Source organism: Rhinoraja longicauda, chromosome 12, assembly GCF_053455715.1.
Source record: "Rhinoraja longicauda isolate Sanriku21f chromosome 12, sRhiLon1.1, whole genome shotgun sequence".
NCBI lineage: Eukaryota > Metazoa > Chordata > Chondrichthyes > Rajiformes > Arhynchobatidae > Rhinoraja > Rhinoraja longicauda.
In genome coordinates, this window is record NC_135964.1 from 3,200,710 (window position 1) to 3,219,559 (window position 18,850).

Below are 18,850 nucleotides of genomic sequence, written 5' to 3' on the forward strand. Positions count from 1 at the left end.
AGCAGTGTTATTTCAGACATCTTTAAAGCCAGATGTGTTTAAACTAGTGTTGATTTAAGTAATGACTGCACCTCTTAACAAGGAATGTTCACTGATTACAACCTCTGCTAGAAGTCATTTGAAAATATTCTTTACTGTACCAAGGCCAGAACAGTTACCCTCATTTTTCTGGCCCAACATTAATGGAAGAGAAAGAGAGCAGGGAAAAGGACCTGCTTGTTGTCCAACAAAAGTCTCCAAGAAGCCCCTGCTGAGCAAAAAAGAAAATTCCACTAGGAATTAATAACCAGAAAGGTTATACAAGAAGTGATCTTAAAGATCCATTCAATTCACTGTCATGGGGAGAGTTACTTGCCCAGAAGTGATTCACGTCCTTTTTTTTCACATTATATTGCAATTTTCACTGTTTTCCATTATGTTAGATCGGGAGAGTTTTCTCTTGATTCCCAATGATCTCTTGCTTCCTTACTTGGCCAAATGCTGCCTTGAGGTTGAAGACGATATTCTCATTACCTCTTTGGAAATCCATATTCAGACTAAGTCCCCTACAACGTTCAAGAAGCTCAACATCATCTAGCACAAAACAGGCTATCCGAAACATTAATTCCCACTCGCATGGTGACAATAAAAACACCACAAACGTTCCGAAGCTTCTTTGCCTGCAGTTCCCAAACTCAAAATGTTGATCACCAAGGATAAAGGACCAGATGTGTAGGAATGCGAACATCTGCAAGATTTTCCCCAAATAACAAATATTCTCAGTTTGAATTATAATCAGCATTATTTCATTTCTGTTGGATTAAAATTTGGAATGTATCTATTAAGAGCAAACTGCAAGTACCTTCAACCAAAAGACTTTTAACGGTTCAGGAAGACAACTCACAAATATCTTCACAAATAAAATTAGGAACAAAAAATATCGGCTGGCTTTGCCAATCGAAAATTGGATTTTCAGAGGGTCGGAGAGGCGGTGGATGTTGGTGCCAGTCCTCGTGGCAGCGATCGAATCCCGGGTCTCAGCCTCATGGTGGTCGGGCAGGTGGCATAGTCGACTTGGGCGGTCGAGTTGAGGAGTGTCGGTGGAGGGACCGGTTTGGAGCTTGTGATCCTTAGTGGAGATTCTAAAGTTGCTTAGGTTAGGATGATTTGTTGATTTGTTCAGTCCAAGCTTGCTTGACTAATGCCGCTTATTAAAATTATGGCATCAGTAGTCATTGATAATATAAGCATCCAAATTAAATTGCAAGGGGATATAAAATACACTGGGACAAAATAAATAAATAAAATCTGTATTTTAGGAACAGCACTCAAATCCTGAATATGAGATCCACATTAAAAAGGGAAGCATTGAAAACATCGAACAGCGCAAAGTAACTAAATGATTTACATAGAGGACAAAGGCAGGCAATTTTGATTTTAAAAATTCAAATTGTGGAAGTCATGGAGATTCAGAGATCTGGTGTCAAGGATAAGAGAGGCAGGGAAGGGAAAGGCAGCATTGGAAGTTGGAAAGGGAGGCAGTGAGTGAGGTTTGGAAAAAAACAGAAGACAGGCAACTGGAACCAAAGAGACTGATTCAAAGTCAGGCCGAGGCATGGAAAGCTGGAAGGGACCAATCAGCAACGTGGAAGTTGAAGAGGCATCAGGAGTTGGAACCAGGGACCAAATTGCAGGACTGACCACCAAAAGAGTAATTACCTCATTTTAACACCCAAAGTGCTGGAGAGATGGTTAGCAAGTAGACATCAGTAAATTATGAAACAAAATTCAATCAGACACACTTACTTGATCGTTTCATCAAGAACCATTGGTTGATAAGTATACAATTCAACTTTGATCAAAAACACATTATTAGGTTGAACTGTTCCATTCCTTGGCAAAATAGTCATGAATTGATTTCTTGGACTTGCAATTGCAAAGCGCCCTATGGGAAAGGGAAAAATTAAAATGTTTCAGGCCACTTCAGCATAATGTAAATTTTCTAAGTTATGCCAATAACACTCAGTTATATCTCTGTCGAACCCACTGATGCAAATGCCTTAAGTTCTTTGACCTCCTGCCTATTTTCCATTAAAAAATGGATGAATGCTAACTTTCTTAAACTCAACGATGACAAGACAGAAAGTTTATTACTTGGATCAAACCCAAGAGGGAGATGTTACTCGGTAAACTGCGAAATTTGACTGCCTATGTCAAGCAAGAAGTCACAAGCCTGGGGGTAATAATTGACAATGATCTTAATTTTAAATCTCACATAAATAAGGCAACAAAATGTGCTTTCTATCACCTCTGAAATATTGCTAAAGTACGGCCTTTCTTAACTCAACATGACTGTAAAAAACTCATACATGTCTTCATATCAAGCAGGCTTGATTACTGTAATGCCTTATTTACTGGTCTGCCTTCAAAATCCACCAACAAGTTACAGCTCATTCAAAATGCCGCAGCCTGGCTTTTAACAAATACCAAGAAAAGGGAACATATCACCCCAGTATTACACTCCCTTCATTGGGTCCCTGTAAGATCCAGGATAGACTATAAGGTTCTCCTTATAGTCTACAAAGTGCTAAATGGCTTGGGAGCAGCATATCTTAAGAGTCCCTCCTTCCGTATGCGCTCAGGTCTTCTGATGCCGGCCTGTTAGCCACTCAATGCCGCAGCAGAAAGAAAATTGGGGAAGCAGCCTTTTTCAATTACGCCCCCAAGCTGTTGAATACCCTACCCAGGGCTATGAGAGACGCCAACTCAGTTGAGATTTTTAAACGACAGTTAAAAACATATCTTTTTACTCAAGCTTTTAATTGATTTTACTTCCTTTGTTCTTTTACACTCCCAATTTTACATTGTGACTGTTAAATGCAACCAGTAAGAACACATTTTTGCAAATGGTTTTTACGTGCTTATGACTTGAGACTAAGAGTTGAAGGGTAGCTTTCATTTTTGGCGAAGGGGCACCCATCCAGTATTCAAAAAATTCAGAATGCTTTACATTTGTCAGTTTTAGATGATGATATACCCAACATAATCAAAAACATTAACTCCCTTAGTCCTATTAATGTTGTTTTAACAACGGTCCCCTTCATTATTGAACAGAAATTGAATCAATATACTCGATGCATCAATCAGCTGAATTTCATGTTTTGCTAGAAAATGTCCATTGTGGTTTAGTGGATTATGGTCTTGATTTTAAGTCTTAAGGCTGTAGATTGGAGTTGCAGTCCAAAGATAACCATGATACTCTGCAATAAAAAGGAACTGCAGATGTTAGTTTATACCAAAGATAGGCACAAAATGCTGGAGTAGCTCTGTAAAGGGTCCTAACTTGAAATGTCACAAATCAATTTTCTCCAGAGGTGCTGCCTGACCCACTGAGTTACTCCAGCATTTTTTGTCTACCTTTACAATAATACTCTGGACTAACACTCCAGTGCAATACAATTGGATGTGCTATTGTTTAGATGAAACATTAAATTGAGCAGTCTGCTAAGTCCCTTATGTGCATCTAATAGGTCATGTGAAACGATATTGCATCAGAGCAAGAAGCCTATGGCCAAAATTTATCCCTTAATCAGCAATATTTAACAGAAGGATGATTATTTTTGCTCTTTTCAGAGATACTACTGTGTTCCCACCATTTTCTATTTTATTTCAGATTTCCGTTATTTGAAGTTTATTCATTTTCAGAAGGCAGCAGGGTAGAAATAGAGAAATGAGTAGCACATGTGGAGCTTCAGAAAGCATTTTGTAAGGTATTGCAGTAAAATATTTTACTTTAAATAAGGGGCCATGGGGGTTGGATTAACAGATTCCATAGATCAGTTAAAGAATGGAAATCAAACAGTAATTAGCTGGACTCTTTGGTCAGGCTGACTGCCACTTGAGAAATGTCAAAGGGCTTAGTTGCCATTGAGAATGTAATTGAAAACACTGTGAAATATATTCAGATTTGCTAAAGATAAAGGGGAAGGCAGAAAAATAAATTGTGAAATGAATACAAAATGTGGCAATGTAGAAAAATGTATGGCTTGATTGGAACAGAAAACAAAAGTGTTTTGATTGGGATGGAAAAGCCAAGAATAATAAGAATTTATTAAGCGGTTATGTACGGGGTGTAATAGTTCGAGATGCAGACGATAAAGATGTGAATACAGGAAGCAATTAAGAAAAGTAGTGTTATCCTGATCTTTTTGTAAATGGGTTGAAATTATAAAATCGCTAAGTCTACGTCTCACTGAGATTGCACAGAACGTTGTTAAGACCACATTTGGATTTAGTATGCTATGGCCTTCCTACTTTAAGATGGAAATAGTGGTGTTGAGGACCATGCAACCTAGACTTAGAAGATTTATTCCTGAGATGAGAAGGTTCTTCAAAGAATAATAATTGAAGAAACTTGGCTAACACTCATAGAAGCTTAGAAGAATAAGAAGTATTCTCATTGAGATTTTCAAGATTTTGTATTTCCTGCTGAGGAAATCCATAACCAGAGGGTGTAGTCACACAATTAAAAATCAGCCATTTAATAATGAGATAAGGAAAAGTTTTTTCATGCCCTAAATCTTTGGAATTCCATCTCTCTTCCTCCCTCCAGGAACTGAGGGTGCTCGGTCATTTTATATCCTAAAGCCTGAGATCTATCGTGTTCTTGGGATATGGTGTCGAGGGGAGAAATAAACACAGGAAAATTGAACATTTTTTAAGGGCTATTTGGCTGCTTTGGTGATCTTGTTCTTTTCATTAAAAGACACAAAGTATTGGAGCAACTAAGCAGGCCAGGCAGCATCTCTGGAGAACATGGACAGGTGATAATTCAGGTCAGGACCCTTCTTCAGAAATGCATGTTCACCAAAGATGCTGCCTGGCCCACTGAGTTACTCCGGCACTTTGTGTCATTTTTTTGTAAACCAGCATCTGCAGTTCCTTGTGACTCCATTGTTCTTCTCATTACCTGGTTATCATCATATTGTGGTTTATTAGAATCTACCATGCTTCCTACAAGATTATCTCTTAATGATTATTAAAATCGCATCTTTTCTGTAATATATAGTTCTTATTATGAAATAAGCAGTATAGTAGAAGTTGACCATTCAGTCACAAGAAAACCTAATTACAAGTAAATACTTAGGTTTGTAAGTCCTCAACATTTTTTAAATTATTCATTTTGTATTGGATTTTACACCTGATGTATTAATGAGCATTGGTGCAGAACATCAGCATTGTTGTTATTACAAAGATCTAACAATGGTCCACTATGTCAAATATATAGCTATCCAATCAATATACTTCCTCACACTCCAACATTATTCAGACTTCTATAATTTTGTGCCACTCATTGTTGATTACCTTCAACAAATTTATTATAGGTACACAAGTTATGGCCTCAATGAAATGCTTTAATTATTTTAGAATGAAAATAAAACTTTTCAACAAAAGTTTTTCAGCTCCTAACGTAATCATCCATTGTTTATTTGTCTATGTAGCGGCGGTACCCGGGGATTAGGCCTCTCCCTGGATCATCCCCCTCGGCACGGGTTGGACAGGGCTGGGGAAGGGACTAGTGCTGTGGGGTTTGCCTAAAGGTGCTAGAGAGTTAACTCGTGTTTGAGCCTGAAGAGAGTGTGGATGTTCTGTTGCTGCATTAAATTACTGTTAATACCTACCTGGTCTTGCCCGATTCCTACTGCGTAGTCCTACCCACTACACTGGTGACCCTCGACATTTCCTCGCAAGTCGCGATGGACCCAAACGTTCCTCAACACGCACTACCCGGCCCTGCCGGTCAGCCACCCCTGGACCCTGCTGGTCAACCGCCTCTGGACCCTGCCGGACCCCACCCCCGTGGACCCTGCCGACCGCGCCGCTCTCCATGCCGTGGCGTTGAAGCTGCCTCCCCTTTGGACCGACGAGCCTGATTTCTGGTTTGACCAGGCTGAGGCGCAGTTTGCACTGCGGGGATGCCCTGGATACGGCCACGATGCTCGTGCACCCACTGGCGGATGCACCGACCAGCCTGACGGTCGACGCTTCGGATGTGGCGGTTGGGGCGATGCTAGAACAGCAGATTGATGGATGTGGAAGCCTCTTGCTTTCTTCAGCCAGCACCTCAGAGAACTACCGCCTTCTCGGGGCTTCACCCACCTCCTGACCATGGTTGACCGTTTCACGCGGTGGCCAGAAGCAGTTCCACTGCCGGACACTTCTGCCGCTACTTGTGCCCGTGCCTTGGCGGCACACTGGATTGCCAGGTTTGGAGTGTCGCTCAACATTACGTCCGACCGGGGGCCGCAATTCACCTCCGAACTGTGGACGGCCATGGCTCAGCTACTGCGGGTTAACCTGCACCGCACCACAGCGTACCATCCGCAGGCGAACGGCCTGGTGGAGCGCTTCCACCGCCAGCTCAAGGCTGCCCTGAAGGCCCGGCTCGTTGACCCGGACTGGGTCGACGCATTGCCGTGGGTTTTACTGGGCGTCCGCACTGCGCCCAAAGAGGACTTGGCCACCTCCTCGGCTGACAGTGCCCGGTGAGTTTATTCCATCAGCCCTGGGTCAGGCGGAACAACCATCGGCCGCCCTTCAACGCCTTCGGGAGACGGTGGGCAAGCCGGCACTAGTGCCGACATCTCGCCACGGTTCGGTCGCATGTCCCTTCCGCTCTGCAGGACTGTCCATTTGTTTTCCTGCGCTGGGATGCACACCGGATGCCCCTTCAGCGTCCGTATGAAGGACCGTTCAAGGTGCTTGAGCGTGGCTCTGCCACCTTCGTTTTGGACATGGGGGTCGTCCTGAGACGGTCTCTATTGCACGGCTGAAGCCGGCGCACATGGACATTAGCCAGCCGGTCCTACTGGCGCGGCCTCGCCCTCGGGGTTGTCCTGCGTCCCGGCCCTTACCCCCAGCGTCCCCGCAGCCTTCTTCGCCTGGCAGTGTGGCTCCAGTTCCTGCGACCGCCGTGGTGCGCACACGGGCTGGTCGTCATATACGTCCCCCTGTCCGTTTCGTGCCTCTGGTTCTGGGGGGGGGGGGGGTCCTGTGGCGGTACCCGGGGATTAGGCCACTCGCTGGATCATCCCCCTTGGCACGGGTTGGACAGGCTGGGGAAGGGACTAGTGCTACGGGGTTTGCCTGAAGGGGCTAGAGAGTTAACTCGTGCTTGAGACTGAAGAGAGTGTGATGTTCTGTTGCTGCATTAAATTACTGTTAATACCTACCTGGCGTCTTGCCTGATTCCTACTGCGTCCAGACCCACTACAATGTGATACTTTAAAAGATTAGTTAAAAATTGTGCTTTTTGGTTCATGTTTGCTAATGTGCAAATGCTTTAATATTGCTCGGTAAGGTGTATGCTGGCTACACAAACAGCTGTGTAACCATACATTTGCTGAATAGCATTATCTCTTTGAATAGAATCCCAATAGCAGATGTGCCAGAGAAGGGAAGGGTCTTGCCTCAGAGATCTCCAGATCTCTATTGTGAGGGTTTTGTGCAGGTCAGCATTGAGTGTTATTCTGCTATTGCCCTAAAATTCAGAGCCAGAGTATTAAACTGTGATGTTTTAACAAGAATTCAGAATAGATCAAGTTGCCATAAACAAGCAAAAATTTAAGTATTATGAGGCCCCCCCTCATTCTTCTAAACTCCAGCGAGTATAGGCCCATTGCCATTAAACGCTCATCATATGTTAAAAAGAGACAAAAAGGTATTTAAAGTTACAGAGAAGGGGGTAGGATCTCCATCCACCTTTCTTGCAACTTTTTTTTTTTTTTTCCCAGTCATTATATAATTTTTGTGTGAATATTGTAAACCGTTTTCATATTTCTTGAGGTATGTAATCACAATTTTCTTTCAAATATTACATTTTCAGCTTTCAAATTCAGAATGGAAAAATAGCACGAACAAATAAATACATCACGTTTGAAAGATTTGTCCTTTACAAGATGCTGTTAAAAAAATCATACCTGAGAGAGATCCTTTATTTGTAACATATATCTCTTTGAAAATAACTCTACTATCAGCTACAACAGCACCAAAATCAACTTCTCGGTCAACACTAAGATCACAGGCAGCAGTAAACCTGCATTAAAAATACAAAAAAAAGATCAAGTTAAAATATTTCAATATCATTAATTCGCTGACTTCTAAATATGTCAGAAAATAGTGTTACACCAAGCTATGCAATTCTAATACAGCCTGAAAGCCTCACATGAATAACCAGGAATCTAGATGATGTCCTCCATCTGAAAGAAAGCGATGTGATTATGGAAAATCTAAAACAAAGTCAGTCCTCAATAACAATGCTTCCAGTTGGTTTGTAATAGAACATCACTGACCCAAGGTGCAAAAATATTCCATTCCCAAATATGCTGTACACTTCTTTTGGAACAATGTTATTTTATGAGGCATCTGATGAAATCTCTTCAACTTTCTTTCCTCTCAACTTGCTTCTTGAAACCTATATTTTTGATTAAAAGTTTAGTGAATTTCTAATTATACCTGTAGGAAAAAAACTGCAGATTCTGGTACAAATCAAAAGTATCACAAAATGCTGGAGTAACTTAGCAGGTCAGGCAGCATCTCTGGAGAGAAGGAATGGGTGACGTTTCGGGTCGAGACCCTTCTTCAGACTGATGCACTGATGGGAGTGGGAAGAAGAAGGAATGGCCAGGGTAGGATAAGTTTTAATTATGTTAGCTGCTTTTCTGAGGCAGCATCAATTGTAGATGGAGTGGGATTCCGGTCTGTATGTTAGATTCTGGTTTGTATGAACATTGACTTCTCTAACTTCAGATAGTTCCTGCTTTCCCTCTCTATCCCCTCCCCCTTCCCAGTTCTCCCACTGGTCTTCCTGCCTCCGACTACATTCTATCTTTATCCCGCCCCCTCCCCTGACATCAGTCTGAAGAAGGGTCTCGACCAGAAACGTCACCCATTCCTTCTCTCCAGAGATGCTGCCCGACCTGCTGAGTTACTCCAGCATTTTGTGATACCTCTAATTATACCTGATCTATTTTTTAACTGTTTATTTTTTGTGATCTGAGCATCAGTGGTAAGACCAACATTTTATGGCCCATCCTAAATTGACTTTGAGAAAGTGGTGGTGAGCACCTCCTTGCACCACTGCAGTCCCTCTGATGATGGCAATCATGCTATTGAATTGAAAATTCAAAATACAGGTGAGACTAATGATAAAAGCCGTTTATTTCCAGGCCAGAATAATGTATGGTTTGGAGGGAATCTGCAGGTGATAGGTGTGACCTCAGTTTGATACTATGACAAGAATAGTGAAACAATTACAAGAATAGGTGTTACTGGCCACATGCAAAATTGAACATTCAACGAAGCATCGGAACGGGAAAGAGAAACAATAGAGAACAGACTGCATGGAGCCTTGGTTTCATGCCTCTACTTTATTTGGAGGATTGCATTCAAAGCTTATGCCAAACTCATAATCCTTTAAAGTGACACCTTACTATTCAATTGGTCAAGTTAAGTGAAGTTTAGTTTAGTTTAGTTTAGTTTAGAGTGTGTCGTCGGAGAATGTCGCTGGTCTTTGTTTCTTTTTCCTCTCTAACTTCCGCTTCTGCTTCCGCTTCCACTTCCTCTCTTACCTTCTCCCCCCGGTGGGAATGCCTGTGTTTTCTAGAGAGTATGCTGACAAGGTTGTAGTGGTCAACCAATATCTGCCAATTGGACACAGCTGTTACCACTGATACTGGGGAATGGCCTTGCCAGTCAGCCAGTGATAGGGATCAAAGCGGCATCCAAGGGATGGGGCACTATCACAAGAGATAAACCGTGGAACCAGGGCCTTTGGCCCACCGGGTCCACACAGAGCACGATCACCCATGCACTAGTTCTGTCCTACACACTAGGGACAATTTACAGCAGCCAATTAACCTACAAAACTGCATGTCGTTGAAATGTGGGAGGAAACTGGAGCACCCGGAGAAAACCCACGTGGTCATAGGGAGAATGTACAAACTCTGTACAGATAGCACCTGTAGTCAGGATCAAACCCGGGTCTCTGGCTCTGTAAAGCAGCAGCCCTCTGCCACCCCAAAAAAACAAAGATTCTTCCCGCATTTGAGGGCGTCACAGGCATCAACACACCCAGAGTGCAATGGGATAGCCTTGTCCTGGGAGATCGGCCATCGTGACCTCCGATTTCCCCTTGCCAGGTGAGTTTCTGGAAGGGATATAATGAAACCCTATCAGCAAGGCAGAGTAAGTGATAATTCCACCCTGGTGGTCAGCGGTACAGAACCTCTACAGAAGCCAGCAAGAATACAGCTAGCAAAGTCTACTTTGAGGGCTCCAACAAAGGACGAGAAGACTGGACTGGCACCACTTGACGCAGGGATCCCTGGACCCATCAAGACAGCTGTGACCAGGCCCAAATGTGACAGATAGTGATTTGGGACACAGATGGATAGTTAGAATCTAAGTACTGCACAAATACAAGTATTGCAACTGTGAGTGTGTGAACAAAGCTGTGTCAATGCTGGAATCAGACTTGTGTTCTTTGTTGGCCTTGAAAAATTTAAGCTCCCAGTAAGACACTTAAAGGAATATCAATTAAAGTGCTCAGGGAGAGTAGGAACAACAATCCCATAGTTTACTAATCCTGATAAAGCACATCTGATTCATTGCTACATTCATAAATGTAACGCAAATTCAGTTATCTTACATTTTCAGTATGAGGTAAAAAATGGTTTCAATGTTGGACAAATACAAACTTTTAAGCTTCACTATTGTGTAATGTCATTCTCTTAATTTTTAATGGGATGCATCAGTAAGGATTGACGACAAAATATTCTCCACGATAATTCTCAGATTTGATGTCCCACAAGATTCCCTTTACATTCAGGACTGTGCGGCCAAATTCTGCACTAACTCCATTTACAAGTTTGCAGGTGACTGCACTGTGGTACCTTGAACAATGATTCTTAAACAATATCAGACAGAGTGCAGGAAGAAGATAGAGCTTCATAACATGGTGTCAATGTCAGCAAAACGAAGAAGCTGGTCATCAAATTTAGGAAGTGGGGTGGAATACATGCCCTAGCCTGTATCAATGGTGCTAAAGTGGAGATGCTTGAGAGTTTTAATTTCATAAATGTAACGATCACCAACAATTTGACCTGGTCCAATCACATCAATAAATTGGCGAAGAAAGCACACCAATGTCTCCACTTCCTCAGAACACTAAGGAAATTTAGCATGTCCCGAATGACTCTTACTAATTTTGACAAATGCACTATAGAAAGCATCCCATCGGATGCATCAGTTTGGTATGGCAACTGCTCTGCCCAAAGCCACAAGAAACTGAGGAGAGTTGCAGACGAAGCCCAGCATGCACACCAGCCTCCTCCAACCCCCACCATCGACTCCGTCTATACTATAGGTTGCTTTGACAAGCAGCCAATATTATCAATCATTCTCCTCCCCTCTTCCGTTGGGCAGAAGATATAAAAGTTTGATAACACATACCAACAGATTCAAGAACGGCTTCTTCCCTGCTGTTATCAGACTCATGAACAGACCTCTTATACGCTATGGATATTTCCCCGATCTTCCAATCTAACTCATTATGGCTCTTGAATATTTTTTTAATCTGCATTTCTCTGCAGTTGCAACACTATATTCTGTACTCTGTTTACTGACTCTGATACACTGCCTGTTTTTCCCCATGTATAGTATGATTGCACATGTATAGTACGACCTGACTGGATAGCACACATAACAATTTTTTTCCGTTTCTTGGTAGATGTGACAAAAGTAAATTAATACCAATACCCCTAAGTGGTTTCAAATCCATTTCTACTTAATATACATTGTACATTTCACAATGGCATATCAGTGTATGAATTAAATTAATTATTGAGTAATTCTTATGCAGATAGCAGGATTGTTCAAACATCATTATCTATGCTTATAGTATTTTGAATAATACTTACGCAAGTAGTGGTATTGTTATAATTTCATCATCTATGCTTATATTCCATACACCTGTTGCATCAACTGCTTTTTGTGTAGAAAACTCTACAATTGCTGACATTTGTACTCCAGGAGCAATCTTTTTATTCTTCTTCTTCGCAATTATTTTAAATAACTGTAAAGGAAAAGACAAATATTACTATATTGGATCCATTCAATTAAATTAATTAGTCCATCAAGATATATTGCAGACCCAGAAGCTAACCTTTACCTTTGGAGGCAAATCTTTACTGGACCCTGCAATCCTGACTTAAGCCTGAGGGGACATGGATATGTATGTTGGGTTCTAATAGGATAAGAATGTACATTCTGATAAAACTTTCAGGTTCAGATCTGGTAAGGCCAGACCATGCTATCCCAGCTCAGAACCTTACTCAGGTCATGATGCTTTACAGTATTATTGCATGTGCCCGCTCTACTTGTTCAACAGCATTACCTGTCAACTGTAATGCCACTGAATGTTAAGAGCCAGTGGTTAAATTCTCTCTTGCTGGAAATTGTAATTGCCTGGCACAATAGACAATAGACAATAGGGGGGGGAGGGGGGGTGGGAGGGCAGATTTACCTTGCTCTTTGATGGACGAATGATCACCTCTCTGGAGCTGCTGCTGATGTTGAGCATGGTGAAGGTTGTGCGGTACGTTTCCCCGGGCTCCGTGGAACTGAAGATGATTTCAGCGTGCGAGGTCCTCACGCCCGCGATGTCCATGTGTACGGCCTGTGTGGCCTGGCCTGGGCCTCTCCTCCAGTCTGCTGTTGGCACCGACGGTCTCAGCGCCAACTGCCCGTCTCCATGGAGATCCAGCCGCTCGCCGCTCGCCGTTGCCTGGCAACCGCGGGTAAACCCAGCAGCTTACTCCGTTCGCACAGATTCGTAAACAAAAGCCACGTTTTTTTTTTAAAACCCCACAATATCCCGGGCACATCGTCGATTGAGATATTTAAACCTTTTTTTTCCCCAAAAACAAATTACCGTTGTAAATGTCCCCGCTGACCCTACGTAAGCGCCTTGGAATGTGCGGCCGCTGAATCGTTGTCCGTTTCCAGTGCTTTAAGAGCCTGGTGCCCGTGTGGGGAGAAGTTGCTTCGTGTTGAAAACCCATCCCGCTTCAAAATTGTAAACCAGAGTACCACAGAGTACCAGAGAGTACAACAGAGTACAACAGAGTACCACAGAGTACAACAGAGTACCAAAGAGTACAACAGAGTACCAAAGAGTACCACATGGTACCACAGAGTACCACAGGATACAACAGAGTACCACAGAGTACAGCAGAGTACCAAAGAGTACAACAGGATACAACAGGGTACCACAGAGTACCACAGGATACAACAGAGTACCACAGGATACAACAGAGTACCACAGAGTACAGCAGAGTACCAAAGAGTACAACAGGATACAACAGGGTACCACAGAGTACCACAGGATACAACAGAGTACCACAGAGTACAGCAGAGTACCAAAGAGTACAACAGGATACAACAGGGTACCACAGAGTACCAAAGAGTACAACAGGGTGCCACAGAGTACCACAGAGTACAGCAGAGTACCACAGAGTACAACAGAGTACCACAGAGTACAACAGGGTGGCACAGAGTACCACAGAGTACAACAGGGTGCCACAGAGTACCACAGAGTACCAAAGAGTACAACAGGATGCCACAGAGTACCACAGAGTATAGCAGAGTACCGCAGAGTACAACAGGGTACCGCAGAGTACCACAGAGTATAACAGAGTACCGCAGAGTACCACAGAGTACAACAGAGTACCACAGAGTACCAGGAGTACAACAGAGTACCACAGAGTACAGCAGAGTACCACAGAGTACAACAGAGTACCACAGAGTACAACAGGGTACCGCAGAGTACCACAGAGTACAACTGAGTAACAGGAGTACACCAAGTTCATGGTTTCCTGAAAGTGGCATTGCAGGTTGACGGGGTGGCGAGGAGCACGAGGCAAAGTTCAGCCAGGGCGAACCCATCTGATCAGGCAGCATCTGTGGAGGGAAAGGATCTCGGCCCAAAACGCCTCCTGTTGCTTCTCTGCAGAGATGCTGCCTGTCCCGCTGAGTTACTCCAGCATTTTGTGTGTCTATGGAGGGAATGGATCCGTGACGTTTGGGTTCGGACATCCCTTCAGAGTGATGGGAGCTGTCTGTAAGAAATGCACTTCACTTCTTTGGTTGGGACAGGACCTAAAATGCCTTTGCCCCCATCAGTCTGATGAAGGGTCCCAACCTGAAATGTCACCTGTTCATTCGCTCTATAGATGCTGCCTGGCCCACTGAGTTCCTCCAGCACTTTGTCTTTTGCTCAAGATTCCAGCATCTGCAGTTTCTTGTGTCTCCAGGGTGGTGACTTTATTCCTTGGCATGTAGGAGACTGAGGGTTAATCTTATAGATAAGGTAAATGGAATTTCCCAGTGACGGGGATCAAAAACAAAGTTTAAAGTGAAATGGGAAAGATTTAATAGGAAACTGAGGGGCACCTTCACACCAAGAATGGTGAGTATATGGAACAAGCAGTCACAGAAAGTGGTTGAGCTAGGTATAGTAACATTTAAAAGACATTTGGACAGGTACATGGGTAGAAAAGGTTCAGAGGGACATGGGCCAAACATGGGCAAATGGGACTAGCTTAGATAGTCAAGTTGACAAGTTGAACCAAAGACCCTTTTCTCGTGTCGTATTACTCTTGTGATTCAGAAATGATGTTGCATTTCCTTTGGTTATGTGGGGAAGTGCCAAGAGGATGGGAATGGAATGATGGACCAATGAGTTGTGAAGGGAATAGTCAATTCAGAAGACAGGGACATGGATAGGACAGGTTTGGAGGGATATGGACCAAGCTCAGGCAAGTGGGACTAGTGAAGCTGGGACATTGTTAGCCGGCGTGGGCGAGTTGGGCCAAGGGGCCTGTTTCCACACTGTATGGAACTCTATGACAGACACAAAATGCTGGAGTAACTCAACAGGTCAGACAGCATTGTTGGAGAAAAGGAATAGTTTATCCAGAGATGCTGCCTATCCTGCATAACCAATGGAACTGCATCTGCAGTTCCTTCCCACACAGTTCAGAATGCTGTCCTTCCCTCCTGCTCCACTTCTGCAACTTAAAACATGTTCTGCACAACTTAAAACATATTTGTTTTCTCACTTTACCAATTCTGATGGAAGGTCCACAACCAAAACATTGACTTTGTTTCTCTCTACATTGTGCTACTTGATCTGCTCAATGTTTTCATCAGTTTCAAAGGGACATATTCTCAAGGTAGTATGGCACTGCATAATTTAATAGAAATTTGTGTGCAATTCCTGTTACTGGCAATCTCTTCCATTCTTATTCACATGACGGGACCACACATATATTAATCTCTGCATGATTTATTAAATCTTAAATGTGCTCAGATAAATTCAGGATTACAGCAATATATCTGAAATATATACAGCTTTTACACCATGTTACAAACAGATAGAAATGAAATCTCCAATACGCAGACAAAGTTAACATTGATCTTTCAAGTGTGTAGAGATTGTTATTTTATTTTCCATTCTGATTCAGGTGAAGTGAGAACTCATAGCATAGAAACATAGAAAATAGGTGCAGGAGGAGGCCATTTGGCCCTTCGAGCCAGCACTGCCATTCATTGTGATCATGGCTGATCATCTACAATCAGTAACCTGTGCCTGCCTTCTCCCCATATCCCTTGATTCCACTAGCTCCGAGAGCTCTATCTAACTCTCTTTTAAATTCATCCAGTGAATTAGCCTCCACTGCCTTCTATGGCAGAGAGTTCCACAAATTCACAACACTGGGTGATTTTTTTTTTTTCTCACCTCAGTTTTAAATGGCCTCCCCTTTATTCTTAGACAGTGCCCCCTGGTTCTGGACTCCCCCAACATTGGGAACATTTTTCCTGCATCTAGCTTGTCCTGTCCTTTCATAATTTTATAGGTCTCTATAAGATCCCCTCTCATCCTTCTAAACTCCAGTGAATACAAGCCCAGTCTTTCCAATCTTTCCTCATATGACAGTCTCGCCATCCCGGGGATTAACCTTGTGAAGCTACGCTGCACTACCTCAATAGCAAGGATATCCATCCTCAAATTGGGAGACCAAAACTGCAAACAATACGCCAAATGTGGTCTCACCAGGGTCCTCTATAACTGCAGAAGGACCTCTTTACTCTTATACTCAAACCCTCTTGTTATGACGGCCTGCCTTCTTCACTGCCTGCTGTACCTGCACGCTTACTTTCACTGACTGGTGTACAAGGCCACCTAGGTCTCATTGCATTTCCCCTTTACCTAATCTGACACCATTGAGATAATAATCTGCCTCTTTGTTTTTGCTGCCAATGTGGATACCCTCACATTTATCTACATTATACTGCATCTGCCATGCATCTGTCCACTCACTCAACCTGTCCAAGTCACCCTGCAACCTCCTCTTCGCAGTTCACACTGCCACCCAACTTTGTGTCATCTGCAAACTTGCGAGTGGTACTTCTAATTCCATCATCCAAATCATTAATATATATTGTAAATAGTTGCAGCCCCAGCACTGAGCCTTGCGGCACTCCACTCGCCACTGCCTGCCATTCTGAAAATGACCCGTTTATTCCTACTCTTTCCTTCCTGTCTGCCAACCAATTCCCTATCCATGTCAATACCTTACCCCCAATACCATGTGCTCTAATTTATCCCACCAATCTCCTGTGGGACCTTATCAAAGGCTTTCTGAAAGTCCAGATACACTACACACACTTCGTCCATTTTACTTGTCACATCCTCAAAAAATTCCAGAAGATTAGTCAAGCATGACTTCCCCTTCATAAATCCATGCTGACTTGGACCAATCATTTTACTGCTATCGAAATGCGCTTTAATAATTGATTCCAGCATCTTCCCCACCACTGATGTCAGGCTAACTGGTCTATAATTCCCTGTTTTCTCTCTCGCTCCTTTCTTGAAAAGTGGGATAACATTAGCTACCTTCCAATCCACAGGAAATGATCCTGAATCTATCGAACATTGGAAAATGATCACCAATGCATCCATGATTTCTAGAGCCACCTCCTTGAGTACCCTAGGATGCAGACCATCAGACCCCGGGGATTTATCAGCCTTCAGTCCCATCAGTCACCCAATACTATTTCTCGCCTCATGCAAATTTCTTTCAGTTTCTCCTGTCTCCCTAGATCTTCCATCCTCTAGTACATCTGGGAGATTGTTTGTGTCTTCCTTAGTAACGACAGAACCGAAGTACCTGTTCAACTCTTCTGCAATTTCCTTGTTACCCCTAATAATTTCACCTGTTTCTGCCTTCAAGGGACCCACATTTGTCTTTACTAATCTTTTTCTCTTAACATACCTAAAGAAGCATTTACTACCCTTTTTTTATATTCTTGGCCAGCTTACCCTCGTACATCATCTTTTCACCCCGTATTGCCCTTTTTGTTACCTTCTGTTGTCCTTTGAAAGTTTCCCAATCCTCTGGCTTCCCGCTACTCTTTGCTCAGTTATACATCTTTTCTTTTAGTTTTATTCCATCCCTAACTTCTCTTGTCAGCCATGGTTGCCTCTTGCTCCACTTAGAATCTTTCTTCCTCTTTGGAATGAAATGATCCTGCAGGATGTATTTAATCTTAAGTGTGCAGAGGCAAGTTCGGGATTGCACTGACCCTATTCTGAAATATATACGGTTTTTGCCATGTATGGTTTTGTACTAAAACAAGGTGCCCTGTTGCATGCAAGGATAGTATTGATCTTTTCAGTTTTTTTGAAATTTTCAAATGAAAATTGCACTGTTTAATACAGGTGCAATTACTCACAAAAACGTTTCTACACAATAGATAACCTTGTAACCATTTTCTCATTTTAGAGGCCAATGTTGCTGTGTAAGGGTGAATCTGTCTTCCATTGGAAAGTTAGCAGTAGAACTGGACAGCGATTAGTCTGCATGTCTTCACCACTAGCCTGCTAATCTTTTTCTTGGTGCTTCATTATCCATAAACAATAGTAACACCCTGTTCAGTCAATCACCATTGGGAGGAATATAAATAAAAGTTGTTGAATTTTTAAATCACGGAACTCGCTTAAAGGAACATCAGTTTATGAATACCAGGAAACAATAGGCAACAGAAACTTGGAATTGCAGATGCTGGTTTATAAACAAAAAGACACAAGGTGCTGGATTGGAGTAACTCAGCAGGTCAGGCAACATCTCTGGCGAATATAGATAGGTGACGTTTCAGGTCTGGATCATTGCCACTGCCTCATAGTGCCAGAGACACAAGTTCAATCCTGACTGTAGGAGCTGTCTGTGTGGAGTTTGCACATTCTCTCTCTCTCTGTCCATGTGGGTTACTGCCGGGTGCTCCAGTTTCCAACTCTGTAGGTTGTAGGTTAATTGGCTTATAAAATTGTCTCAAATGTGTCAGGAGTGGATGTAAAAGTGGGATAACGGGACTAGTGTAAAAGGTAATCAGTGATCCACATGGAACAGTTTCCATGCTGTATCTTTCAATCAATCAAAAAATGTTTCAAACAATCTGATGAACTAACAGCAGCATTGCAAACAGCAAGGCGAGGTTTAAATTTTCCTGGCCAAACATGGCTGAGATGGATTAATCAAGAAGCTCCACCATAAGATGACGAGCTGGATGGGGAAAGATTACCAAAGCCGCTTCGGCAAACCCTTTCACCCCATGCTGCAAAGGGAGAGGTCTAATGTGGGGTCAGGGCACTGCAGTGTCCACCTTCTGTGCTGACGACTTGAGACCTCACTCATCTCATCTCTTTTTTTTTGTACCCACTGGCAAGACACTATATATGCAAAGAAAGATT

General features: G+C 42.9%; 1 protein-coding gene across 1 annotated transcript in view; it reads right to left on the minus strand.

Moving 5' to 3' along the window:
- The window catches only part of LOC144598635 (cilia- and flagella-associated protein 47-like), a 426,611-nt gene extending 413,833 nt beyond the window's left edge, over positions 1 to 12,778 (minus strand). The window contains exons 1-4 of the mRNA XM_078408845.1: positions 12,563 to 12,778; positions 11,958 to 12,112; positions 7,959 to 8,074; positions 1,786 to 1,924 (exon numbers count right to left, since the gene is read on the minus strand). Of these exons, the coding sequence (XP_078264971.1) occupies positions 1,786 to 1,924; positions 7,959 to 8,074; positions 11,958 to 12,112; positions 12,563 to 12,706 (554 nt within the window). The 5' untranslated portion in view covers positions 12,707 to 12,778. The remainder of the gene's footprint in view (positions 1 to 1,785; positions 1,925 to 7,958; positions 8,075 to 11,957; positions 12,113 to 12,562) is intronic.
- Between the last annotated feature and the right edge of the window lie 6,072 nt (positions 12,779 to 18,850).